This window comes from Molothrus aeneus, chromosome 32 (genome assembly GCF_037042795.1).
Source record: "Molothrus aeneus isolate 106 chromosome 32, BPBGC_Maene_1.0, whole genome shotgun sequence".
NCBI lineage: Eukaryota > Metazoa > Chordata > Aves > Passeriformes > Icteridae > Molothrus > Molothrus aeneus.
Window position 1 is genome coordinate 736,488 of NC_089677.1, and position 27,529 is coordinate 764,016.

At 40.7% G+C, this 27,529-nt stretch overlaps 1 protein-coding gene and 1 long non-coding RNA gene across 7 annotated transcripts in view; one reads left to right on the top strand and one right to left on the bottom strand.

Moving 5' to 3' along the window:
* Nucleotides 1-27,529, top strand: part of LOC136568381 (uncharacterized) — a 47,681-nt gene that overhangs the window by 12,933 nt on the left and 7,219 nt on the right. For 2 of the 6 annotated variants that reach the window (XR_010785205.1, XR_010785207.1), the window contains exon 3: nucleotides 1,038-4,946. This is a non-coding gene — a long non-coding RNA (uncharacterized lncRNA). Of the gene's footprint in view, nucleotides 1-1,037; nucleotides 4,947-17,802; nucleotides 18,647-27,529 lie in introns of those variants that run through there. The other 4 variants (XR_010785204.1, XR_010785203.1, XR_010785208.1 and 1 more) reach the window with 4 other exon arrangements.
* The window catches only part of NTF3 (neurotrophin 3), a 47,182-nt gene continuing 20,389 nt past the window's right edge, over nucleotides 737-27,529 (bottom strand). The window contains exon 2 of the mRNA XM_066568365.1: nucleotides 737-1,583. Within this exon, the coding sequence (XP_066424462.1) occupies nucleotides 789-1,583 (795 nt within the window). The 3' untranslated portion in view covers nucleotides 737-788. The remainder of the gene's footprint in view (nucleotides 1,584-27,529) is intronic.

Consider the following 27,529-nt stretch of genomic DNA (forward strand, 5'->3'; position numbering starts at 1 on the left):
ATAATTGATTCATGTGAGGAGGAAGAGGCTGATCACAACAAACCATCTTTTATGTATTATATTAATGATCCATTTAGATCAGTTCTTGACTTCAGCAAGTTTTGGCTACAAATATTTCAGATTTTTTTCATATTTTTTCAATGATGCACTGGCAGCATTAGAAACAGTTGCAAAACAAATGTGCTTCCTAAACACAAATGGATGTTCCTGGATTATTAGCAGCCATTCTCAATTGCTATCAGAGGGAAAATGGTCATTTCACTGGCAAAACTGGCCTAACACACAGAAACTTTATTTTAGGGCTACCTGATGCCTGAAAATTTGACATCATCTGCAGGCTGCAATGTGTATTTTGGTCCATTTTTTTTTTGGTGGTGAGGAGTCAACACTGCAGATCCAATTAAATATGAATGTATAGAGCAGGGAATATAAATATGTACACAAGTCTTGGCATTGATCCGATTTTTAACAAGTTTACTAAATGACAGTCACTGGTTTGACAATACTGAATGAAAAATACTGATTTTACAGATTTTACAGGAAGGTTAAGGTATGCTGCCACCAAGCAGTGTCACAAACATAGTCTAAAAAACCCCGGAGTTGGCCACAGTAGAGGCACACACCCTTTGCTCTTTTTTATTGAGAGAGAAAGCTTATATACTGTAGATTTGCTGAAGTTTAATAAATAAGGTCAACTTATAATATATATAAAACAATATAAACATTTATATGCTACATGCGTATCATATAATTTAAAGTAATAATTTATATAGCAAAGAGATGCAGATCTATGTTCTTCCTATTTTCCTGGACAAGGCACACACACAGGAGGTGTCTATCCGTATCCACCTCCAGCCCACCAGTTTGTTGTTTTCTGAAGTCAGTGCTCTGACATAAGTTTGGGATGTCTTGCATTGTGAGTTCCAGTGCTTGTCATCAATGCCACGGCAGCCATTTTTTACAGGCTTGGCCTCTTTACACCTCGTTTCATAAAAGTATTGTTTAACTGGAGAGTTGCCCGTTTTAATTTCTCCCAGAACAGTCACCTGGTGTCCCCTGATGTCGATGGCGGAGGATTTGTCCGTGACCCACAAGCTTTCACTGTCACAAACGGAGTATTCCCCCCGGTGGCCCCTGTGCTCTGCATACCTCTTCCGCCGGGAGGTTCTGTTCACCACCACGGAATTCCCGATGTAATCCTCCATGAGGTACAGGGGCGGCGGCTCCAGCGGCGTGTTGTCACTCAGAAGGACTCGGGGAGAATTGTAGCGTCTCTGCTGCCTCAAGAGATCTGTATCCACTGAGAAAACTGGCTGGAAGTCTGATTTCACATTTTCCTCTCTGTCTATGTCTTGCTGAGTGTCTGTTTTCTGCACTGTGTTTTGATAGTTTTCCTTAATGTCTACCATCTGCTTAGAAAGCTTGTTTTTTAAAATGTCTGCCTGAATGAGTTTAATAATAAGAGAATTTATCGAATCTTCTGGCAAACTCCTTTGATCCATGTTGGAAGACTGGATGCCACGAAGGTAAGTGAGAAATATCACATAAAACAAGATGGACATCACCTTGTTCACCTGTAAGATCTGCAAAGAAACAGAGAGTCAATGTTAAAACAGTCCAAGAGGGAGGTTTGCTAGAGGCTGTAAACATGAAAATTGGGATTTTTTTAGTTACATCTATGTTACTAAGATATGAGACATATATAGAGGTATGGAAACAGGCTGTGTGTTTCTTTGAAGATTCTATTTGTTATACTTTACAATGAATGCGAACTCTCTTCTGAATTTTTTTTTCAATATTTCATCTATATTTTAGGCCGTGCTTTTCCCTTTTCCATGCATAGTGGCATATATATCAGTTAAGCCCTTTCTCTGCAGAGGTAGGTAGTTCTTGGGATAGCATGGCCTGGGCTTGGCAGCAGAGAGAGGCCAAGTTACTTCCACAGAGGTTATTCCACAGAGAAGTTTAGTTTCAAACTTGCAGGATCATGCACAGTAGAAAACTGTCTCACTATGTAAAATGAAAAAGTTCTGACTTTGCTAACTGTTGTCAGGTTTTGTGTGCTGAGATCGCTCAGACCCATCTAATTCATATTTATCAAGTGGCTTCTGTTGAATGTTACCATAAGAAGGAAATAAATCCTGTGTTTCAATAATGCTGTTGTTTTCTTTCTTTCTCTAGTAAGGGAAAGGGTTCCTGAAGGAAAATGATGCAGTCGAATCAGAAAGTGGTTATTAGGCCTCTATAATACAAGTGGGGAATTCAGAAAGACCCAGTGACCCAACTCCTATTTTGTTTTCAGGACTGGTGATCTTTTTTTTGGTGGTTTTTAAAGAAGTTGCATTTATATAAGGTGAAACAAAACTGACATCAATTAGAAATATTCAAGGACAGATTGAGGACATCCCTCTCCCCACCATCTCCTAAAACTCAAAAATCTTGTTCAATGATTCAGTATTTTGAAAACCATTTCTAAAAGTGTGCTGCTTCTTGGTACTTTGCCATGCGCTGCTCTATATGGCTTCCTGTGGTCTCCTTCTAATTCTACCTTCTGTCCATATTCTAGAAGTTCATTTGTCACTTCTTTTTTAAGCCTTTCTGTGGTCTTGTTTGTGTAGCTGAGAGCCAGGGGCAACTGTCCAGGGAGGACAGATTTTTTTTTTTCCTTGTATATTTGGACACCTCTGTATTTGGTATTATCATTAATATTTAAATTAAATCAATTTTCAATGTAAAATCCTAAGTCATGGATGTGAACCATTCACTAAAGATCATACCTGTTTATAAATTTGCTGCACAAGTAGTGGATTGAAGGAGAAAATACAAAACTCCTCTTAGAGCACCCTCATAGTCTGTGATAAACCCTGACTGTAATACTCCTTCGAATTACTCAGGAAAGCCTTGAATTTGATTTTCCTGCTCTGCAAACACATCCACCATGTGTCAGAGACCTCTGGCATTCTGGGATAAAGGCATGAGTCACAGACCGTGGGACAGATGGAGTTGGGAGGATCCTCAGGACATCATGTAGGCCAATCTCACTGCTCACAGGAGTATCAGCTAGGGCAGCTTGCGGAGAGCTCTGCCTACTCAGGTCTGGAATATCTCTATGGATGGAGACTCCACAACCTCTAGACAAGCCATTCCAGTGTTTCACCACCCTTAAACTTAACAAAAAATACATTTCATGTATCAGCAGTGTTTCCTATATTTCATTTTTTTCCCATTGTCTTCTGTCCTATCATGGACATGCCTGAGTAGAGCCTGGCTCCATCTTTTTTAATCCCTCCTGTGAGGTATTTCTGCACTTCAATAAAATCCCCCTGGAACTTCTCTTCTGCAGCATGAACAGCCCCAGCTCTGTCAGCCTCTCCTCTTGGTACAGTTGTCCTAATCCTTAATAATTTTCATGGATTTGCTCCTGTACTAAGGAGCCCAGAACAGAACACAGCACTCCAGATGTGCCTCACCAGTGCTGAGATAAGGGGAAGGATTCCCCTCCCTCCTGAACAGAAAATTTTCCACTTAAAAAAAAAAAATCACCATTTTCTGCTTAAGCGGGTGAGCCATTTTCTGTTTCAGAAGGCAAAGGAAAAAAAGAAGAAAAAAAATCTTTAGCTGAAGAACCTTCTATCCACTGTAAACAAAACTCTTTTTTGCAAGATTGAGTCTCCACTTTGCAGTTTGGAACAGCAGCAATATCAGAGCTACCCTCTGTGGATGTGTGAGCTGTCCTTTTATGGACAAGAAATGTGTTTTCTCCATTCTCAGTTTGTCACAGTGTGAGTTCACCTAAATCTAGACTGTTAGCCTGCAGTAACGTTTTGCTTTTGAGGGGGGAAAAAATCGAAGATGTTCAGTTACCATACAATTACTGTCATACCTGAATAAATACTAACTTAATGTAGATGCATCTCAGAGCCCAGACCTTTTTGTCTGTGCAACTGCTGTGCAATTTTGCCTTCCCTCAGCATAGGATTTTCTTTTAAAAACAGTAAAAATATTATTAAACAGATGTCATTGAGCAGATTTCTTGCAGCATCCAGAATCCACACATGGGATGACACACGAGCCCGCAGCATGGTAAGCAAAGCTCTGATATGGCTCAGCCCAAAAGCCAGAAGCATTATTCATGCCAACATGCAGCTGCATGCAATCCCTGCTCTGCTCAGTCTCAAAATTAAGTGGCACTAGCAAAACACACAAGTTGGAGTGTGATGAGGGGGGAAAAATAAGGCTGGAGTTCCTGCAGGCTCTCCTCAATGTCATGCTGCACACAGAAAGGAAGGGCTGGGGACCTGAGAGCCGGAGAAGCTAAAATGAGCTGGTTTTCTTCTCCGTGGAGGAACCTCATTAATGGGAAAAATGTTGAAAAGTGTTTTCCTGAACTTCATGTGAAATGTATTACGGATTTGGTGGGAAAGATGCTAACTTTGAAATTCAACTTGTAGTTTGATTTATTTTGCAGATTATTTGCTGCAAAAGTAAAAAGGTTTTAGAACAAATATTTATATTTTTCTGGGTGCAAAACTTTGACAAAACCACAAGGATTGGTGAGATTACAATTTTCAGGGAGTTCCTCCAACCTAGCAGGTTCATAAGTGCTGTTCAGAAGTTCCAGTCCATGACTAAAAATTGTCAGGCTGTCGATGAAGTCCAGCACCTCAGAGTATGTCTACAGCACTATTTTAGATAGGAGAAATGAGTGTTATTGGAAAACTCCAGCTGGTTTATGGCCTTGTCTGTAATGTGGTTATAAGACACATTAAAAGTATATTTGTTTGCAGGTCTGGGGAGTATTGCATTTGATGAATGGCTCTTTGCCCAAAATGGAACGTTGTGCCTGTCTGAACTGCAGATAATTTGAGATTTATTTGGCATGTGTGTTGTTAAATCTGTAAAAAGGAGAGAAAAATGTAAAACATTAAAATGTCTATCTTTTCATATTTTCAAAGCAAATAATTCTGGTGTTTCTGGCCATGCCTCCAGAAATTCCACAATGCAAATCACAAAGCAGAACAAATGCTTTCTCAGTGCAGACCAGTGAGTAAATTATCTATAGAGGGGACTCAGACTTGGGGGCATGATTTCAGCATATGTGTCCTGTCTGAGGGAATACTGACTCAAATTCCAGGTTCCTGGAGGGCCTAGGATTCTGTGAACCTCAGCAGAAGCTACTTCAGCACAAGCAGCTCTTTCTCTGGCCTTTTGGAGAATGGTCTAAAAATCTCCCAAGAATTAAATCCTTCATGTGACCTTTTCTGCTCTTTCATTGGGATTTTTTTGTTTTGTTTTGTTTTGTTTTTCAATTCAGATTGTTAGATTGTTCATTACAAGTGGAAAGATTTTGCCCAAGTGAAATTATTTTCCTTGGTTAGGTGATGCTAGTGAGATACTTTTGTTGTTCTTCATGGTTCTTCTTGGAATTTTCCACATGTAAATTCCTAACAAAAGTTCATTTTGGCTGTGTTTGTGGCCGGTTTGCACTAAGCAAATTTGACTTGGAGACTGCTGACATTTGTGGCTCAGAGAGGAAAAGCAAAGAACACAGAAAACAAAAGCTCGTGCATTGCAAATCTGATTGGTCTCCCAGCTGTGGCTTTACTCTATTTTTTTTTGTTTGTATTCCTGCCTATCACTGCAGTTTTAGCAGGCTATTCATTCTGTCTGAGCTAGGTGGCTCAAGGTCTGCATTTAAGGAGAAGTTAATAAACTTACCTCTTCCTTCCATTGATAAATTCAATCCCTAATAAACTCTGGCAAACCATTTGCTGCTCTTTTCAGACTCACCACTTTATGTAGCAGTGAAAAATTTTGTTCAGTTTTGTTTGTGGTGATTTATTCTGGTCAGTTTCTGAACATTCCACACAGGGGAAGAGCGAGACATCATTTAAAAAGTTCTGCAGAAAGCATGAAATCCTAGTACTGTGAGAGACTGCCCAAGTATTTACTTGTAAGTCATTGCTAAGAGGAGGTGGAATAGAAGGAAAAGTGACTGGTGAGTTTTACATTCAGAATGGTAATACCCCACATGATTTATGTAAGCCAGCTTGAAGTGTTTGGCACTTCGTTAAAAATTTAGGAGCAGCTTCAGCTCTTCAGACCAAGCAACTAATAATCCTTTGTGGTGCCTGACAGCTTTTCCAAGCTTTTACCAAAGAGGAAAGCATGATTATTGTCACTGTTTGTTGAACACTGCTTCCACAACCTCCCAAGTCATGGATTGCCCTGTTCATTCCCTCTTCCTAATAACTATGTTGGGAAGAAATGCAGCCCTCTTCCTCTGTGCTTTGGGGGACATGGGTAAGATACAGAGCAAGAAAAGAATTCTGAATGTTCAAGAAGGTGGGAATGTGACATAACTGTGTCTGAAAATTTGCACTGTATTTCAGAATAGTAATCAACTGTTTGTACAAGATGGATTTATGAAGGTAGGTTGCTGGAGAGTGCTGAATGTCCCTGCAGACACCCTCCTGAATGCTTTTGCTTCTGAGGATATGGAAATTTCAACAGAGACAGATTGAAACTAAAGCTTTCACAAGAGCCAGGCCCTCTGAGAAGCTGAAGAATTCAGAGACAAAACCAAGTGATGGCAGCCCAAAGTGTTAACCCTCCCATCCTGGGGGGCAACCAAACTGGAAGTTAGAGTGAGGGGATTGGAAACGAATGCATTTCTCTGGCACACTGGCAGGGGATTGCAGCTACAAATCTGAGGGGAAGCCCACCAAGGTTTCTTCATCTCTGCAGCAGCTCAGAGATGTATTAATTAATTTACTCAAGGCCATTTATAAAAGAGAAGACACATCTGAGCACTGAGCCCCAGTAACCTCCAGTGAAAGGTGTATATTTAATTTCTTATGGAAATGGAGGTCAGCCCACAGAGTCACTGACATTCCTTTTTCAAATGACTGGCTGAGCAAAGCATAGCAGGACATCTGCTCACCCAAGCACATAAAACTCCTCTGAATTTTGAGCCAACCCATGACACTGTGGGGGTGGCCATGACCCTACTGGTCACTGGGGAAAGCTTTCCCAACTGGTGACATCTTCCTGAGGGCCAGTTCTGTGATAACACCTCTGCTGCAAGGAGCAGTCTCTGTTCTGCACTGTCAGATGAGCTCTGTAGAGTCACACAGGTGATTGCAATGGCAGGTGTGTGTCTACATTTGATCCTTCCACAGAAATATCTGTATTTTTTTGGAAATCAAGAGGAGGCTGCTGGACACATACCTGCCTGATTACAAGAGAAAGGTCAGGAGCAGTTCCTCTGTGCTTACCTCACTCTTTGGAACAGCTGCTACTTCTCACACCTTGTGCACAGTTAATTCTTGTCAGGTTTTGGACCTGCACTTCCCTCCCCTGCCACCTACACCAGGGCATGTGAGAGCTCCCTGGAGGCATTTGGCAGCCCTCAGCATCCTCTCACAATGCCACTGGGAGACTGCACTATTAATAATGTCCTGTATGATATCACCCATCCCAGCTACATCCCCAGGTCTATAATCAGATATAGGAGTAGGCAGCCTTTTCTCAGTCACAACAAGGTCCTTTTCCATTCCAGTTCCATCCCTCACTGACACTTCTGTGACATATTTACATGTTTACACCTGTCTGTCTATGCCCCACTGCTGTGGTATCATTTTGCATTAAGCAGCAGACTGATTAATCTGTGTATTGAGGAGGTCAGAATGAGGGGTTTGAAGGCTGGGATCCCAATTTCCCTGGTGTGTTCGAAGAGTTTTGTCAAGTCTAAATGTCTGTTTGTTACGTTTTGTATCTGCAAAGAAAGGAGATCTATGGAATGATTGTGGTATTTCATTACTGTAGGGTATATATCCTGACATCCTTTGGGTTCTCCGTCAAAGAGCTGGCTGATTTTCCCCTACTGAGAGAGCAAAGGCGGGAAGAATTGGGATTGTTCAGCCTGGAAAATAAAATGTTTTGAGGTGACCTCATTGTGGCCTTACAGTACTGGAAGCGAACTTACAGGAAAGATGGAGAGAGACTCTTGACAAGGGCCTGGCGTGACAGGACAACGGGCAATGGCTACACACTGACAGCAGGTTTAGATTGGATACCAGGAAGAAACTGTTCCCTGTGAGGGTGCTGAGGCCCAGGCACAGGTTGCCCAGAGAAGCTGTGGCTGCCCCATCCCTGGCAGTGTTGCAGGCCATGCTGGATGGGGCTTGTAGCAACCTGGGATAGTGGAAGGTCTCCCTTCACTTGGCAGGGAGTGGGACAAAGCGACCTTTATGGTCTCTTCCAGCCTAGGCCATTCTGTGATTCTCACATCACTGATATTGGAGCAATCCCTACATGTTTCTCTTGGTTATTACTGACAATGTAGGAGTACTGCCATTGTTCCCTTTTTAAAAGAGCAGAAACTGGAATACACAGAAATCAGCTGATATTTGTGAGGTCAGAGAGGTTGGGGTTTTTGTGTTACACGGGCTGGATCTGGGAAGGACACGGGTAATGTTTCAAAGGCCACCTGTAATGTTGTTGTTTTATCTATCAAAGAAAAGCATGAATTACAGGGAAATAAAAACAGTACCATCGTAGAGATAAAGCTGTAGTGGGGTAAAAAATTTCAATAATAGTGGAAATATTTCTTCATATTATTCACTGTGTAACTCTGAAAACTGCCCAAAATACAAAGAAATCTAAAAGTCATGTCCATAGCTGAATAAATAGCTTGACTTGACCTGGACCTGTGCTTATTCTACAAAAAGAAGATTTGCCCACGTCTTTGCACTTTCATTTTTTTTCCTTCAGAAGCAATTTGCAAACAAAAGAATAGAAAACTCCAGAATTAAAATATTATGGATGATTTAAGCTGATAAACTGTGTGTTAGTTAATCTTTTCATTACTATTTGTTAATAGCAGTAGAGCAAATTAAATTTACAGCTGAATTTGGAGGTGATGCAAACAGCAGTGAGCGAAGAGGAATACAATCTCTGCTGGGGAGATGGAGAAATAAAACATTGTCAGAAAATTGCAAAATGAAACCTGAAGTAGAAATTAAAAGCTCATGTGCTGGGGAAATATTAATGTTGAGCAGTGATGTATGGAAGCAAAAAAAACCAAACCCTTAGAAAGGAGCAATGCCTGATCAGACCCAGGAATGATCTAAAACTTTGGAAAAGCACAGTATTTAATAAATGAAAATACTGGGGCATTTCATTGCCGAGCTGGAAAGGAATTGCTGCTTCTTGTAGGAAAGCAGTAAAACTGGGAAAGCTGCTTGAAAGATGGAAGGTATTGTCATACAAAAAGAAAATCAGGAAGGAGAAGCAAAAATGACTGAAAGGGTTGTAGAACTGACCTTTGAGGAAAGTGCCTTGAAGTTGCAAGCATTTGCCTTGAGCTTGCAGAAAGGGCATGACAGAAAACCCAAGGCAAAGATCTGGAAAGTGTAAGCATTGGGGAAAGGGAGCATTTGCTTTAGGGTGGGGCAAGGAGTGCAATCAGGAAAACTGGGATTAAGCTGAGGAAAGGGAAGTTAGGCCAATCATCAAAAGCAGTTTTCAAGCTATGCAAGATGTTTGTAACAAACCCAAAGCCACACCAAAGAGGCCTGGGTTTCGTGTTTCCTTGCAGCACTGAAACTCCATTTAAGTCTTTTCTTGAAACAGTTTGAAGATCCATTAACTTTTCAAGTCAACCTGGACCTACTTTGGCTCAACCAGGGCTGATTAATTGTTTTGTATTAAAATCAGGCAGTACTTGCAATTTCTCTTATTTTTATCAGAGAGATGCTTTGAGGGCTTAAGTTGTCCATAATTAAAGCTGAGAGCAGCCTTCTAGATGAAACTGTCACCTCCCGCAATTCTGGGGGCTTTAAGCCTGGCCTTGTAACAGATTGTCCTGATTGTCATATTTAAAAATGCCAGAGGTGGATTTTATTTAACTTGGTAGCAGAAGGAGAAAGGGAAGCACCTCTCAGATTATCTGGATTTTGTCCCTCTCCTGTTAGGCTAAGAAAGAGCAGTCTCCTGGAGACCTGTGATGCTGGATGGTCTGACATGTTTTTCCATTTACATTGCCTCAGGACAACTCATTTTTTTAGGAAAAAAAAAAAACAAAAACAAAAACCAAAAAACCAAAAAATCTTGGCACTAAAAAAACACTATTTGTTAGTTTTTCTGCTATTAGGATACTTGATGGGAAAACTGTTTTCAGCTTTGCCTTTCAATATATCATTACTTTGCAAGATTTTACATTGAAAGCAAAAGAGTTTCTGGGTTTTTTTTGTTTCAGAAGCTGAAAACAACTTCTGTCATTTTTAACATCATCTGATTTCCTTTTTCTTTTGTGAAGTAAGGAAAATAGCAAAATCCAACAAACAAACAGAATAAAGCAAGGGATGTAAATTCAAAAGTGCAGCATCTCATTATGAAAAATCTTGTATTCCTAAGCCTGATTTATGAGTACAGACAGGATGTGCACCCACAAGGAAAAAGAAATACAGGGAATATAGGGAATACTAGTTAGAAATGAAGTGAGCTTTTGTTTGGGTAGAATTAAAATAGACCCCGAAGTTAACCTGAGATATTTCTGTCATTAACATTTTTTAAAAGGGTGTTTATTTGTTTTTCTGAGAGCTCTGCTGTGACCCTTGAACACAGATGCTTGCACTGAGGGTACAGAATCACTGAATCACAAAATCATTAAGGTTGGAAAAGACCTTTAAGAGCATAGAGTTCAACTTGTGACTGTCAACCACTTAGTCACCCATCCCAGAGCACCGAGTGCCATATCTAGTCATTCCCACCTCCAGGAAGAGGGACTCTAAACCTCCTGGGCAGCCCCTTTCAGTGTTAAGATGGTTGAGAAGAGACAACATTGGTGCTCTGGAGTTTGTCCCAAGCACTGAGCCTTGCCGGGGAAGAGCCGCTGCATTTCATGCAGAACCGCACCAGTGTTTGCTTTTCCAGAGGCCATGACTCTATATTTCCCTGAATCCACACGCAAATACATCCATGGCCACTCTGAATTGCCTCTCCCTATGCCTCAAAGGTTCACAACCCCCCAGATACAAAAAGTCTCATTAGGCTTGCAGGTGCAATGTATCTGATGCAGCATTCTTAAGAAAAGGATCCCAGACCTGATCCAATTATTTTAAAACCACCATAGGAACTCAATGAAATCAGCATTAATTGGACAAAGCTTTTGTACAATAAGAGAGGGAGGGAATGACACTGTAATTACATACAGCTGATGTTTGAACTTTATTTTAACATACAGCATGCAACTGAATTGTTTCCATCAGAACTGTGGTGTGAAATTAGTATTACTGTGTATAATTAACATCTTTTCCATGCCCTTTGCACAGGTGCAGTAGCTCACTCACAGCCAGCTTAAAATGAAGTTTTTAAATTCATTCTCAGAGAAAAAGGAGTCTTCTATTTCTGGTGAAACAGAAGTGTTAGGTGGCGGGTAAGGTTAGAAGTTTGCTTCTTTGCAAAAGATGTCAGACTTTAAAAAGAGCTTTGTACAGAAAGAGCTTGTTTGTTCTGACCAGTTAAATAAGATTGTTAATAGGAGACATTGCCTCTACCAACAACTTCTCTTGGTAAAATCATGAGGGCTCTCTTAGAGCTGCTCCCAGGTGCAGAGTGAAGCTCTTGAGCCTCTCTTATGAAGAGCTCAAAAATACAATGTATGCCCATGACAGGCTTGTGTTTTTTCCCATTGCATCTGAGTCTTTCAAAAAGCCATTGCCCCTTCAGAGCAAAAAAGTCATCCTGCTAATTGCATTAGTTTATAGCAAATAACAGTTTACACATAGGCTTGTCCTGAGGGTAAGGGCTGTTCTGGCAAATCCAGCTCCTCTGCATTTTTTTCCTGGTAGAAATCTGCCTGAAAAGGAACTTTGCTTGGGAGTTCCCCAGTTCATCAATGTGCATGTGGATAAAATTTCCTGTATGCAATTCTCCTCGAGATGTGGAAGTGTTCCAGTTTCAACTCTCAGTTCACACTTTACCATGAGTTTGACTATATTTGGGGATTAATGCTCAAGGGTGGCAAGAGTATTCTGGTCCTAGTCTAGCAGAATATCTGATTTTTAAGTTTGTGAGTCACCTCGCTACAGTGCAGACTGCTCACATGTTCAGCTCATGTTTGAATGCTCTGCTAATTTCCATCCAAAATGTCCAATAATTTGCAAATCAGGATCTCTAGAAGCCTTTTCAAAGTCAAAGCATGATTTCTGTGTTCTCCCACTGTACTAATGCAAGCTCTGCACCTCTGCCAGGTCCAAAACTCGTCTGAAAATGGCCTTGGTTTTTGGAAGCCATGGAGGTTTTTCTTATCTTTCAATCCAGATACCATTTTGCTGTTGATACACAATGCATTCCCTGCTCCCCCTTGCCAAAAATCCTTGAAAGTGGAATTTTAGAGCTGGGAGTACTTTAACACATGTTGTCTCTCACCCAGCATATGATCTCCAGATATTTGACAGAAAAGCAAAGTCTTAAACTGGGCATGTGAAGGAGGCAAATGAGATGTACCACAGCTGGTCATACTTCTCCTTACACAGTCAGTAACTAGTATGGCTTTTTAGAAAATCCCTTCTTACTGAAGAAATTCTGGTTGTGAAAAAAATTATAGAAGGGTAGGATTGAAGTAATTCTCAGGGTACGAGAACCAGGAATGGAAAGAGTAATTTTTTAGCAGACTTCTGGTCACCTCTTTTCAAATGCACACTTTATATATTTCACAAAAGGATCCTACTCCCATCTAACCATCCCAAAATTCACAGAATCACAGTCATGGAATGGTTTGGGTTGGAAGGGAACTCAGGGATCATCTAGTTCCAACTCCCCTGCTAACAGAAGGTAAGAGAGGGCTGTTTTACAGTTTGGATAGTGAAACCCAGGTAGGTTGTATGACTTTTCTTAAGTTATGCAAGCCAAAGCTCACATGGGAAGAAAATGGGAGAGTAGGCCTTCAGACCTTCCTCTCGTGAGGTCTGGGCTGGCCTAGGTTAGTTCTACGCACTGGATTAGCTTCTTCCTTCAGCTTCTTCCCCACACTCTGCTGGCCTTAACCAAAGCTGGCCAAAATCAGAAGTAATTCCATGCCATTATTTCTTCTACTGAAGTGGTAGAAAAGGGAAACAGTCCTTACTTGAGTGAGACCAGAAGTAACTGGGAAGCAAGCAGAGGGAAGGAAAAAGATGTGGGAAGCATTGCCAAATGTGTCCGTGGCTGGCTCATGCACAGCATCTCAGGTGTCTTGAGGAATTAAGAATAACTTGGAATGAGCTTTAAAAAAAGATCAGGCCAATGTAAATCGGCTGTAACAGTTCAGTAGTTTTCCCCAGGAACTGACAAAACAATCAATGGAAGGATTTTTAATTCTGCACATAGGAAAAGCCTGGTCCTAGACTTCAATTTGCACAGTAGAAATCCCTGATTAAAAAGGAGCCAAACACTGTTGTGCTTCAGGAAGTAGGAGAATTAGGGATGCTTACTTTGGACGATGGTGTAACTTTACCGCCTAAATGAGGGGAGATGCACAGCTGCATCTCCCCAGGAGCGGGGAACTGAATATATTGTGAGTCAGTCACAGTTCCTCCCTATCTTCCCTCCACCACTGCTTGCATTCCCTTTGCTCTGCTACAAAAGTCAATTACTTCATCCTCATTTTTTTCCTTTTTTCCTTTTTTATTTTTTTTTAATTTTTTTTTTTTCCCCATGGAGCAGTTTACTCTCCCATGCTCCCAGCCAGCTCTTTTGGCGAGCAAGGAAGTGGAGTGGGGTGAAGCTTGGGCTCTCTGCACTTCTGTCATCTCAGTATCCCCTCTCCACCCACTTCCTCTCAGCAGGGAGTATTGGGTGAGCAGTCCCTGCTCCTCTGGCTGCAGGAGTTGTTCTGAGCAAGCTGAGCTTGAACAGGCATGGGAGAAAAGCTAGGGAAGGGGGGGGGACAATCCTCCCTCCTTTTTATATTCCTGACGAGGTACCAGCGCTGGCAACATGTGATGAGTAGCAAGAGCATCCTGTGCAAATTCTGAGGTAAAGGCCTGTGTTCAAATGAGATAGGTTATTACTAATGCTGGAAAACTGGGGAGCATAATCCGTAAGTCCTCTGAAGGACCTTCCTAACCTGCTTGCAGTCTGTTACTAGAAAATATGGAAAGGAGCCCACTGCAAAAACAAAACAAAGCAATCACATCCTTAGGAACTTTGGGGAGGCAAACATATGGGAGAACTTTTTACAAAAGGTGAGAGGTCAGTCAATGTCTTGGGATAACTGCATGTAAAGGGGATAAAAAGTTCTCAGGCCTTTTTGACACAAAGAGCTTTGCTGAGCTGCATGCAGGAGTAATGGGCCTTTTCGATGTAAAGCAGCTTTTCCTATGGCTGGAGTTGAAGGGAAGCCTACACATATTCAGGAGATATCTCCTGTGCCCTCCTAGAAAAAGACAAAACCACACACAAGCTTCTTTTCTGTCCTGTGCTCCCATCATCTCACCCTACACCAACATCTCTGGGCTGAGAGCACCTCAAGCCTCAGAAATTTCTTCCTTGACAGTGTCATGAAGGCCTCCTTCTTGTCTGCATTTATATGAAGGCACAGTTTGGGATGTCAAACCTCCAGGAGGGCTTTGATTGAGATAAGATTAGTAGAAAGCAGAAGAGAACCTGGCAGGTCGAGCCTGGGGGTTTCAGACTGTCTGGACCATGGAACTCAAGGGCATGGGCAGAAGTTGGGTTTACAAGCAAAATACTTTGCTAGAGTTACCCAGTTAAAGATAAGACATGTATTTTTAGACTGCTAGAAATTAGGGAAAATTGAAAAGGATATTTATTCCCATTTTAAATTATTGAATGGTATTATCCTTGGAGACAGTTGTGTATATGCAACTCTTAAAAACTAAAGCTTGAGGCCAAACTCTGCTTTTGGTCACACAGAAAGCAGGCGATGGCAGACTGAGTTGCATAAAACTGAGGTCATAATCTGGCATAAGTCTGAGCTGGCTTGGTTTTCTCTTCAGCTAATGTCAGTAATGGTAAGCTGTTATGACGAAACCCAATAGGGAATGGGTCAGGTGTTAATGCTCACAACCAGCATGATTCCAAATAAACTGGAGGAATTTAAGAAACAATGCTGTGTCTTCTGCTTAAAAGTTGCTTGCATAGACTTAAAATACTCTTTAGACTTAAAATAACTCTGCAGACTTGTGTGGTGCTGATTCAGATTTACCTGAAGAAAGTGTGACTGTTTTTGGAAGATCTTTCATTGGCAGGTCTCTAACAATATTGAAAAATGGAATATACAAATACCCGAACATCAAGCTGGTGAAACAAAATGATCTTCTTGTCCTCTTTTCTGTGCTCTATCACCAAGTTGAAGCTAAGATCAGCAGTTCACCAAATTATTTCCTTTTCCTTACATTTGGGAATAATACTGAGCTTAGACTGAAGCTGGTTGTGCTGGTCTACAGCTATGTGGAAGAAAAAAACAGCATTACTGCAAGAAAGGAGACTAGTTCATCTACATTCTAACAGAAAAAATGTCTTTAATGCAGGTATCACTCCACAAAAATGTATTGTGGCTTCATTGCCTTCCTCCTAGCGTTCAATTTTTGTCAGTGAAAATGAGAGTTTTATACATGGTGTAAAGACAATGAATGACCTCTCAATTTTCTTTAATTTGTTTCTAACTGAAGAGAAATTTTCAGGCTACAGTAAGGTTCAAGATTTGAAACAGAAGTTCTGTATTAGTGTTCAGTATTTTCCTTCAGGAGATGGAATCTGAAATACCTAGCAGGGAGGCTGAGGAACAACTTGTTCAAGGACTGTTTTGTACTGAAGTCTTCACTTATTAAACTCCTTGTAAAAGCAGAAAATGCAGAAAAAGAAGGTTTTTGAGCCATTACTATTGAACCTAAAGAACATAGCCCTTAAAATGTTAGTAGCTCCTTGTCCTTTGTGTTCTGGGAAGGCAAAATTGCAGCCCAATGAAAATGGAACAAACCAAACCCCACAAACACCATTGTTAGGAAGGTGGAAAGAAGAATAAATAATGCTTATACTTTGGAGCACAGGCAGTGCTTGACTCCCCTAAACAAATACTCAAATAAATAGGAATTGTATTCCTTTTGAAGCTTCCATGGTTGTAAATTTCCTTATGGAGTGCCCTGTCATTTTCTTTCCTGAAAACATTGATGCTCTCTTCTTGAGCTGTAACGTGTTCCATATGTCACATTGCCTTTGTACTAAACAGTTCAGACACAGCTCTCCTTTCATCCCCCTGACCTAATTTTAAAGTCTTATGACTGTGGAGGACTAATCTGGATCAGTTTGATCAGACCCTCCAATTTTATAAATGCCATTTAACACACCACAACTTTTTTCCCCCTTTTCCATAACAATAAGCTCAACCAAGTTGTTCTTTGTTAAGTGTTGCTCTTATAAACTCCCTTAAATTCAACCTCTAATTGAACAGTGCTTTGTGTCTCAGTTCATTATTGTACTGCTTGCTTTCATTCAAGTGAATTTTTAAAGTAATGCAACACAGAAGCTTAATTATCATCTTGTTTTTCTGGTATTCTCTGGAGTAAATGCCAAGGGGGATTTGTTTTTGCTGGTTTTTTGTTGGTTTTTTTTTTTTTTACTTTGCATACAGCATAATTTTTTTCCTGCTCAAACACTTCTTTTGATCTTATTTCTTTGAATAAATTGCATTTAGCATCTTCACAAGTGTTTTTTTTCTTCATGCCTTCCCATCATTTTTCTGTGTATGTAATGTATATGCTTAAACATGGTCCAGAGTGTTCAGTTCACTAATTCAAAAATTCTCACTCTTGGTGTTCCTGTGCCTCACCTCTTTCTCTAACACTGGTTTAGACTGGGAAAAACTCCACTGCAGCTGATAAAGTAAAACGTGTGCAAACTAAGCACAAGTGACAAAAGAAGGGCCGCCTCTCTTTCTGATTCTGTTCTATCAATATTCACATTCTTCAAATATTCCAAACCATAACCCTGACACAATGTCTTTTCAGTGGATTAATCTGCTTGCTATCAGTTCAGTTTCTCTTTGTTCTCCTGGTGGGGAAAGAAAAATCAAACCATTTTAAAAACGATCACATAGACAAGTTGCACCAGCTCAGCCATGAAATTTTAACTGAGCCTGTATCAGAGGCACTGGTGTAAAGCAGAATCAGTCAGGGACCGCAATATTAGGAAAAAAATTCTCCACAAAAAGGGTTGTAAAGCATTGGAACAGATTACCCAGGGAAGTAGTAGAGTCACCATCCCTGGAAATGTCCAAAATACATGTGGATATGGCACTTGGAGACACAGTTCAGTGTGGCATGGATCTTCACTCTCTCAATGTCTCTGCTTGTGGAAGGCAGCTCCATCTACCTGTACCTGATTGTGCCTCTGGTTGTTTCCATGTGGACTCAACCTGGCAAACATGACATAGGCCCAGGCCAGATCTATACTACTGTTTTTCATGTTGTTTTTTAAATCAAAATCTCTGTCAGACAGAGGTTTGCCTGTACACCATGGACACAGATGTGCTGCTTCAAAGTCCTGTGTTGTACAGCTTATGCTTGAGAAAGGGCATGGCTCTGGTGGTGGTGAAATCCCTTTTTTTTTTTTTTGTCATGTCCTGTCATCCCATTAGAGCTTTTTAGGCAGAGACAACTGCCTGAATTGTGGCTCTAGACAAGCCCTTTTGCTCTCCTCAGTTTCAGGAAACTTGCGATTTGGTATTTTTAGAGTATTTACTGTCATGGTATTCCTACCAGGCTGAATGGTGCTCCAGCGATTCCTGTTTTGCAGGTGAAAATCTTTCTGCAAAAGAGAGGAGCTGACCTGCCTGAGGTGCACAGGTGGCCCGTGGCGTGACAGGGCTGGACTGGAAGAAGTCAATGCAAACAGAGGCCAGAGAAGCTTCTAGGTTTGGACCTGCTGGTTCCTGCAGCAGCACACTTCATTGAGTAGTACCAAAAATGAATTTTGTTTTGTGTTGTGATTTGCAGTTAGGTTCTTTGGTTTCCTAAAAAATCAAATTGCAGCCAAAACTTCCGCAGCAGTTTGGATGTTCTTAAATTGTTACGCTGTGTGGATTGCTTGATACCGATGGCTCCAGGATTCTCTCCTGTGGAAACCCAGGGCACCGGGAATATTTCTCTGTCTGCTCTGGGGTGCCAGGGGAGCACTGACTTTGACCCTCATTCATGGAGAAAGTTTCCTAGACTTCAAGACAGACTAGAATCCACAAAAGTGTGAAATAGATTATATAAAAGATTATAGTGTAGGTGTATCACTTGGTGAGAAATTTAGGTTTTGGTATTTTTAATATGTTGTGGATGGAAGCAAGATGGAAGGCACAGGCTCTCATCCTGGGTTTCTTCTTCATGCTTCTTCCTTCTTCTTCATGGGTTTGGGTGGCATTTTGTAAGTGTGAAGAAAAGTCCACATTGCGGGCTCTTTGGGATCAGTTATTGGGTTAAAAAGGAAAATAATCTAGGTGTCAATTCTTAATTGGATAGTTTAGTTTTAAATGACCTTGTAACAAGAGATTGTTGGCCATTTTGTACCTTCTAATGAAAAGCTGCCGAACTCACAGTAATGAGACTGTTTTACTAATAAGAAATAATAAACACCTGAGTCCAAACATAAACTACTGTCTCAAGTCCCTTCAATCCAGACCCAGAAAAACTGATGACTGGTACCCCCACACTCTCCCTTGGCTGGACTTCCCTCAGGTGGAATAGCTCTTCTGTCCTTTCTCTCTGGCCATCTGGTGAAACACCTTGAGATCCTCTCTCAGCAGGGGCCAAGTTAAAAGTTAATTAGGAGGGACTAAGAGAAAGACACATGGCCTGTATCACCCTATCAGACTCACATATTACAAAAATTGCTGGGAATTAGGTGAGATGGGCTATGGAGACATGCAGAAACACTCCTGGATTTTGCCCCATATCTTTGTTGGAGCCTTCTGCTCTGTGCAGACCAACAGTTTCATTCCCTCATTCCCTCTGCCACAGCCCCAGTTTCCCCTGGTGTCTCCTCCACCAAGAGCAGCTATACTAAGATGTTCATTCCTCTCTGCCATCTCTGCAAAACAGAAGAAAGAAGAGTTGCAAAACATAGTTTCCCCTGCTTTGCATGTTGTTTAGCTGGTACTTTCTTAGTCCAGAGAAGTCCCTGAACACTTTAGCTCAGGTGGGCAAAGCAGGACAGGCTTTGAATGCAGGAAATTGAGTCAAAATATCAGAGAGCAATTGAAGTTTACATCTCTACTATAGATTTTTCTCTTAGAGCCCTGCAAAGGTGAGATGGTGTTGTTTGAATTGTATAGAAGAAATTGGTGTTACTTGTACTAGAATTTTTTGAAAATGCTTTAAATCACTGGAGCTTGTCTCAGGTACCAAGAATCTAACTGGGGTTTGAACCACTATTTAAAATTGGCACTCAGAAGCCAAGGAAGTCTCTCAGAAGCCAAGGGAGTCTCAAAGAGATAAAAGCCATGAATCTGGCAAGAAAAAACATGAGTCAATGTCAAAAAGTTTACAAGTTGACCATCTGAAAATATTTTGGCTTCAGTTCTACAGATCAAAACAGCTTATTTGACTTGAACTTTAAAACAAATAAACAATCAAAAATATGTTTAGAAGGACAAATTGTTTAATTGTTTACAGTGAACAGGCCTTCCTTCCAATGGCTTGAATTTAATTGATTCTATTTTTCTGATCCAAACCTTTTCAAGAATTTGAGAAGGCTGGGATGTACAGTGTGTTTACTACCAAGTGAGAATTTCATATGATTTCTCTAGGAAGTCCATGACTTGAAGGATAATATAATTACAGTAGAATTGTAAGATCTAACAATATCCACAGGATCTGAGGAACAAGGATTTAAAGGCCTTGAAAGTCCATTTTCTATGATGATCCAGGCATCTTTTGCCTAGAATTTTGCCTAGAAGGCCAGATCTTCTGTAGTTTAGCAGCCCTGAGTCATCCCACTGGTTTGTATCACTGTGAGGATCTGGCCCTAACCTGAAAATACTCCAATGCTTTGTGAAATGATCTCATTAGGTGAAAAAACAATGAACCTTGATTGTCAGCATGTGTCATTCAGGAGATGAGTTTTGGTTTGATGCCAGTACACATTTTCACCAGTTCTAAGATTGGCAACTTTATTTCTTCATGAGAAATTAAAAAAAAAATCTCTCTTCTCCTCCCTCCTACCCATCTTTGCTCTTCTCCCAGCTGTCATCACTATTTACAGCTTAAGTGAATATATATATTTACAAATACAGCTTACTGCTGTGTTTGCTGGTATAGACTGCCTGAGGGCATATCTGGGAATCAAGTTCCCATCTCCATCCAGAAATTCACTCCCTCCTCTCCTCAGCCTTGCTCCTCCCTGGCCCTGTTTTCTTAAGCTGGGTGTTCACTCTCGTCTCTTGGATTCTGATCTCTTTGGGAGGGAGACTGATGCCTTCCTTCATTCCAGGACACGAGCGCTATCGGATGTCAAGCACTAAGTGATGCTCCCATCTTTCCCCGGCAGGGAAGGCCAACCCTCCCACCCTTATCCAGCACCTCCTGCTCGGAGAACCTGCAGGCTGGATGAACTGACGCTGCAGAGCAAAAGTTTCATGTGCCTGCCCTGCAGCTGGCTGGCTTCACCTCCTGGGGCTGTGTGTGAAAGCAGACTTGGGAGAGGGTTTTGTTTTCAGCCTTATGCTGTGGCCCTTTTCCTGGCTGGACACATGCCCATTGGACAATCCCACAGCATCCTGCTTGCCTGCCAGCCCCAGATGCCAGAAGCATGTCCCCATTTCCTCTCCCCTTACATGAGGAATTCTGCAGGGTCTTGTTCGCTGCAACACAGAAAAGTTGTGTCTCACACAGTTTGGGGGCAGTGAGGCCAGATCCTGAGCGAGGCTTCCAGATGTTATTGCAATAGTAATTAAAAATATACCATAACTAAGTGAATGAGGTACAATACATTTAAAATTGTGCTTTTCAAATGCATTTATAAAAATGTTGCCAACACCCATGGTCTTGTCATAACTAGGCTTCATCATCGTGCAGATTGTGTTTGTGGCATTCCAAGTGCTCAGGACTTCGAGTCCTGCTGAGACCAAGAAAAAGCTGATAATTCTTGGAAATTTTTCAGGATACCTCCTCAGAGGTCAGCTAGTCAGAAAGGAGTGTCCAGTGGTTAAGTCACTAACCTATGTTCAGCTCCTCACTCCCCTGGGAATTGCCTGTATAAGTTTGGGAAAGGCATTAATGACTTGTTTATGCTGCTAAAATTAACTTTTTTTTTTTGGTCCTGCAGCATCACTGATGAACATGTAGCTGCTACATGTTGCACCAGTAAAGACAAAACATGTTCGTTTTAGTATGAGGTATGTTTGCTGTAGTTGATTCACTAGCACAGATGAAAGATTTGTTTATTTTGTAACTAGAATGCATTTAGTGGTTCTGAGGTAAAAGAAGAATGCTTCTTTTTAAAGCTACTTTTCTACCTGTGAAATGGGAATGAAAGTAATTAATCCAAATGATACTACTGAGATACTGTAATTACTTTAGAAACTGAGAGGTTATATTTGTGGTGGGAGCTGCTGTGGGAGATGAATATAGCTCTGTATCCAAAATTCCCTAGACATATTCAAGTATGGGCAAAAATATATTCAGATATTTGTCTCAACTGCACATTTCACTCATCTGTGTTACAACAACTAAAAACAAAAACTAGAGAAAACGAAGTTTTTGCTGGCCATTATTTCCCTAGCTGCAGAATATCTGTAATAAAAGTTTGCATGAACATAGCTGCAAGTGGTGCTATGAGACACAGACTGAGACATGAGTCTCCCAGGAGACTCATGATTGATGCAGACAGTTATCAGTGGTCTGTGGGTAGCTTGAACAGTGCTTGAGAAAGGTGTGCACCCACTCAGCCTTCACCTCCAGGAGGATAATAACAGTGGGTTTTGCTGATGTTTTAGTAGATCATAGTACCACAGAACCACAGAACTTCCTGGGTTGGAAGGCACCTTTAGATCATCTCATTCCAAACTGCCATGGGCAGGGACACCTTCCACAATCCTAGGTTTCTCAGAGCCCTATCTAACCTGGTTTTCACATATTTTGCCTTGCCTTTGTAAACCATAACCCTGATTTTGCTAATAAAATTTATCCAGACACTAATTTTTGATTCCAGCTCCTTATTTGTTTTTACATCAGGCCACACAGAAGCAATTTCAGTTAAAAAAAAAAGTGACCCTCTGCACTCCCTGGAAGTGTTTACATGGGCATGAGTAACCATAGAAACCTTGTGTGCTGACTCCCTCTGTTATCAGTGTGAAAACATTTGGGGTGATCATAGTAATGAAGTTTTTTTGTGGATCTCCCCCTCCTACATGTAAAACCTCACAGCGATGACTCAGGTGAGATCTTAGTTCAAGAAAGAACATAAATATGTTCAGTTCCATTCAGTGAATCATGCCCTCCAGAAAAAAAAGGGGGAAAACCAGTATGATGGGAAGGATTTCTGAACTCTGATAGAAGCACTCACCTCCTCAGTTGACAAAGATGCTTTGCTGCCTTTGCAGCTTTCAGAATGAACAACCAAAGAACTCTATAACACTCTGGGAAGTGACAATGACTTTAAAGCCCTCTTTCTTTGATGGCTTTAGAAAATAATTCAACATTTTTAGACAGGATAGGTATTTGAGGAATATTAATAGGATGAGTGCATCTACCAGCTGGAAAAGTCCTGCTCCTACATAGTTTTTCAAAGATGCAGCTTCCCTGGAATGTGGGATTGATAAAGAAGAGAATCCAGTTTTTTATTCCCTGCAGAGATAAATTGGAACACTAAGGGGTTTAGCACATGCAGTCTATGTAGAATTACCTTTTGCTGATAATTTTGTTCTGCAAAAATAAAGTCCCTTGGTTAGGGATGGAATCACTGCAATGTTTCAGCAAGTCTCTCCTCCCTTTTTCACAATAACTCACACAGGAAAGCATGAAAATTGTATCTTACTCCTAAAGTATGTCAGTGAAAAAGAAACTTATCACCCTAAAAATGGACATAGAGAAGTAATTAATTAGTATGAAAAGTGTTAAGTAGTCATAGTTTCACTGATCCCAAAAGCAGAATATCCTAGTTCTCCCGTCACACAGGTTGCATGACATAATCAGAGCCTGTGATCCTGTGTTTTTCTCAATCTTTTATGACTTTTCTATTCATCACTGGTTTGTAATCTGACAACCAGAAACATGAACAATCAAATGAATACTACTCAAACAAAAATATTTCCAATTAATGAGCCTCCATGCACTTTCTCAATATGATTTTAGCTATTTTCATGCTTCTAAGCAAACAGCTATCTATCCTGCATGCAGCACGTTTCAGGACCAGTCTAGCTCCACGAGAAGTTAGCGGGAGTCTGTCTGTCTGTCTCTTTTTGGAGATATGGAATTGGACTGATAAAGCTGTGAGAAACACTGGGGAACCCTTTGGGAATGCTTACTCAGAATTACTTAATGAGTCAGGATGAAAATACACAATCCCTCTGGCATTCCGTAATCCTTCATGTTTTCAGTAATACCAAATGTTAATATACTGGAGACTGGAATTTATCCCCCAAACCCACCAAACCCACAGTGAGACCAAGCAGGGGGGCTCTCATCTCTTCACATCATTCATCTCAACGCTGTGTCAAGGACGCCTAAATTCTGGGAGGTGAGGAATGAGATTACTTGTGCCTCTTCCACCTTTTGCTCCCCAATACGCCCAGATGTGGCATTCAAGGTGGCACAGATCATCAGTTTGTGAACCTGAACTGTCCAGTGTGAATGGTCTTCTGCCTCCTCAGGCTAAACCTCTAACTTCTGGTACTTTCAAATATGCAACCTCAAATCATTCCTGCTTTGAAAGCCTGAGAATGTGTATGAATCCAAAATCTTGACAGTCTGTAGATATATGAACACACTTTCAACATCTTTTCCTTTCCTCGTTAAATCACCTCTTTTTTTTCCCTCCATGGTTAATGTACTGGGATTGTAATTTTTTATATTTTTTTAACCAGAATTCTCCCATGAAAATGGCAACTTTATGACTGTCTGTCACTCCTATTGGAGCTTGACTGTCTGCTGCAGTGTCTGACTGGTGGCTGACCCACTTGGCACTTATCGTGCAGCAGGGACTTCTGAAATAACATATCAGGGTCCTATTTGCTTGACAGCCCCTGGTTATGACTGAACCATCACAGTGTGGCATGGCAAGAAAAATGCTACTTTATATTTGAACCATCTGGAAGCAAGGACTTCAACAGACATGAATTAAAGTTTTCTTTGAAAGGAAACATGTGAGTTGCTCCACACAGTTTATCTTTCAAAATACTGCCCTGAGTAGGAAATCATAACCACTATGCTTTGCAAAGCATGAAGAAAATAAGAAGAGCTAAGAAAAAATGAAGTTAATTGAGGATGAGTAATGAAGGAACCCAATAAAAAAAATGGATGTAATTCTGCCTTTATTGTTAAATATGAGTATTATACATAGGTAATTATAATTACCTATGTATAATACTTATATTTAAAAATAAAGGACATTCATCTGAGTGCAAGTCATAAAAACTAGTGACAATTTCATTAAAATCAGACTAAGTTTGTCTTCATATTAAGCCCATTACACTGCATAAGTGTAATTAAATTAATTTCAGTGACTTTATACCTCCTAATATTTTTCTTTGGTTTGGGACTGTTTAGTAAGCCAGCATCATTGCAACTGTTTCTTGTTTTTATAAACACAAAGCCAAATCCCTAGAGCAGAAACTCTCCCTTAGAAACAATTTTCCAGTATTAATTTTACCTGAAAATTCAGTTTTCCAGGATTTACACTGTGTGTTGGGGTGAGTGGGCTCCTTTTTGTTGTTGTTGTTATACAGTGCATGGAAGAAGAGACATGGAGCTTCAAACTTATGCTACACTCAGAAAGAAGAGAGGTGGAATAGATTTAATTGCCTGGATCCTATGTTTTCAAAGGTCACCTCATATTTCTAAAGATTTGCATTATCAACAATGATTATAAATCTTTTGTTTTATTTCCTGCTAGAAGTGATTTGAGGAGGCTGGGTGAAATATGCCAAGGATTCTGTTCCCACATCCCAGCTCTGGGATTAAATTGATATTTCACCTTCTAAAGTGATGCCACCTTGCAGTTGAAAGCTGAACTGTCTGGGAAGACCACAGGTCATGCTGTGGTCTGTAGAAGTTTCTCTCTATGCTGGCAAATCTTCAGGTTTCTCATCCAGTTTTGGGTGGGGTTTTTTGTTGTTGTTGTTGTTTTTTCACATTGCCTTCATTTGACTCCAGTTGGCACACCAATAAATTAGAGGCATCCCGTTTCGCCTCACAAACTCTAATAGCCATAAGGATTGTATTTAATGAAGTGACTCCCACCTCAGCAGAATGAGACTGCTTTGACTACATTACCATGATAATCAACAATTAAGTTGGCATTTGCCAGCCATAACCACAGATGTCTTCTTTGAAGTGTGGGAGAAACAGCACTAATGTCAAATACCACACTGTGGGAACACTTGGAATGCATGACCAGCACAAGGAAATGAAGTACTTGGCCATGCTCCTGGAAGATACTGTGATGAAAGTGACATAAATATATAATTAGAAGAATCCATCCATATATCAACAGGCTCTGCATTAATCAGCAGAGATAAATCTGCTGATTACTGCATAATCCATGCATCAACAACCTCTGCACCTGCTTTGCTGTAAAGGTGTTGGGGAAATCACAAGCATTTTTCATTGTTCTTCAGCTCTTCTACTGTGGAGGTATCTGAGACAACCACATCCCTGACTCTAATTTTAAGAAGGCTGCTGAGGGGCCCTGCTTTGACTTTGATCTCTACGTGTACAATAAGCAGAGCCACCCCAGCAATGCCTTTGAGCAAATAGCCATCTTTAAATCACAGTCCAGTAGTAGTGCTCATATTTGGCTTGTGCACGTCTTGCTCAGTTCCAGTACAGTAAGTTCAATAGGCTTGGAGCTGAATTGCAGCACAGCCATTAATCAAAAACCCTATAAAATTGAGTTCCAGGAATTTATAAATGCATAATACAAATATGAGCTGTGGGATTTTTTCTGTAAACACTCCATCTCAGTGATGCTTCTTGTCTCCCCAAGCACTAGCCAGCATAGCTTGTTCTTGATTCCTATCTGCCTCAACATTACCTTGCTTTGAGCCTGCCTGCCAATTCACAGGCCTTGGAAAGGGGAGAGAGCAAGGAAATTGTCAGCATCCCAAAAGCCTACCTATTTTTTTTTTTGACGTGACCTATTTTGTTTAATATGAACCCCTAGGTCTGTCATCAACCATTTGCCTAATTTCTGGAATAAGATGGACAGGACCTGATCCCTCTGACCCACATGCCAGCAGCCTGTCCATGAAACATCAAAAGTTCAGTATAACCCCAAAATCCACCAAAATACTTGGGAGTCTCTTCACTAACTTCATCTGAATTGATCTACAGAGTTCTAGTGTCTTTGCTTTCAGACTGGCAGAAAAGAAATAGTACTTTTTGCTTTCTCTGAAGGCAAGTTCTCTCTGTTTGTGCTTTCCTTTTGTATGAAGACTCTCCACTCCTCTCCTTCAGTCCTACCATGTATTAAATCCCCAGTTTGAGCTGTCACAGATGAAAGTCTGACACTGGAAAGTTTTTCCATTGGGTCCACCTCCTTCTGAGACCACTTAACCTTCTGAAATGCTGCTGGGTGATTCATTTGGAGAGGGCTGAACATGGAGATCACTTTCTTTGCCTTCCAGGAATGACCTGCAAAGGACTTTCCTAGTGAATTAATTTTCATGTACTCTGCAATGCTCTGTTGTGCCTTCTCCAGACTGTAATGGCATAAGCACATGTTGGTCTCTGACTCAAATAGTCTTGTCAAGTGGAGAGAGGAGTTTTCTTGCAGGTCTTTGGTTTTTTGATTTTTTTTTTATCTTGCTTTTGGTTTGGCATGTAAGCACACTTCAGTAATTCATAAAGCACTGAAGATATTCATTGTAGCCCAAGTAAATGGAGCCGATGTTTAATTTTTCATTTTTAAGTGCTGATGCAGAGCACAATATTGCACATGCAGCTCACAAAGCTCCCATCACTAGCATATGGACTCCATTTTAAGCCTATAAATCACATGCTAAGTATAGTGCTTGTTTGTTAAATATTTCATTCTTGTTTGTTCTTATCAACATCCAGTAATGATATATATATATATGTCATGCAAGACAGTAAATATGCTGACATTTCAAGGAAAGGTTCAGTGCCATATCTCTGCTGATTAATGCATAAATGTTTGAAACTAGCATAAAAGCTAGGATAGTGATAACCTTTAGCAGAGCCCAGAGGAAAGAACACAGCAGATAAATGTGCTCCTATGAAAAGCAGCAAAATTCATGTAACACCCAGCCTCCATTTCAGGGACTCCAGACAATTGTGTTCCCTAGTCCTGTTCACTC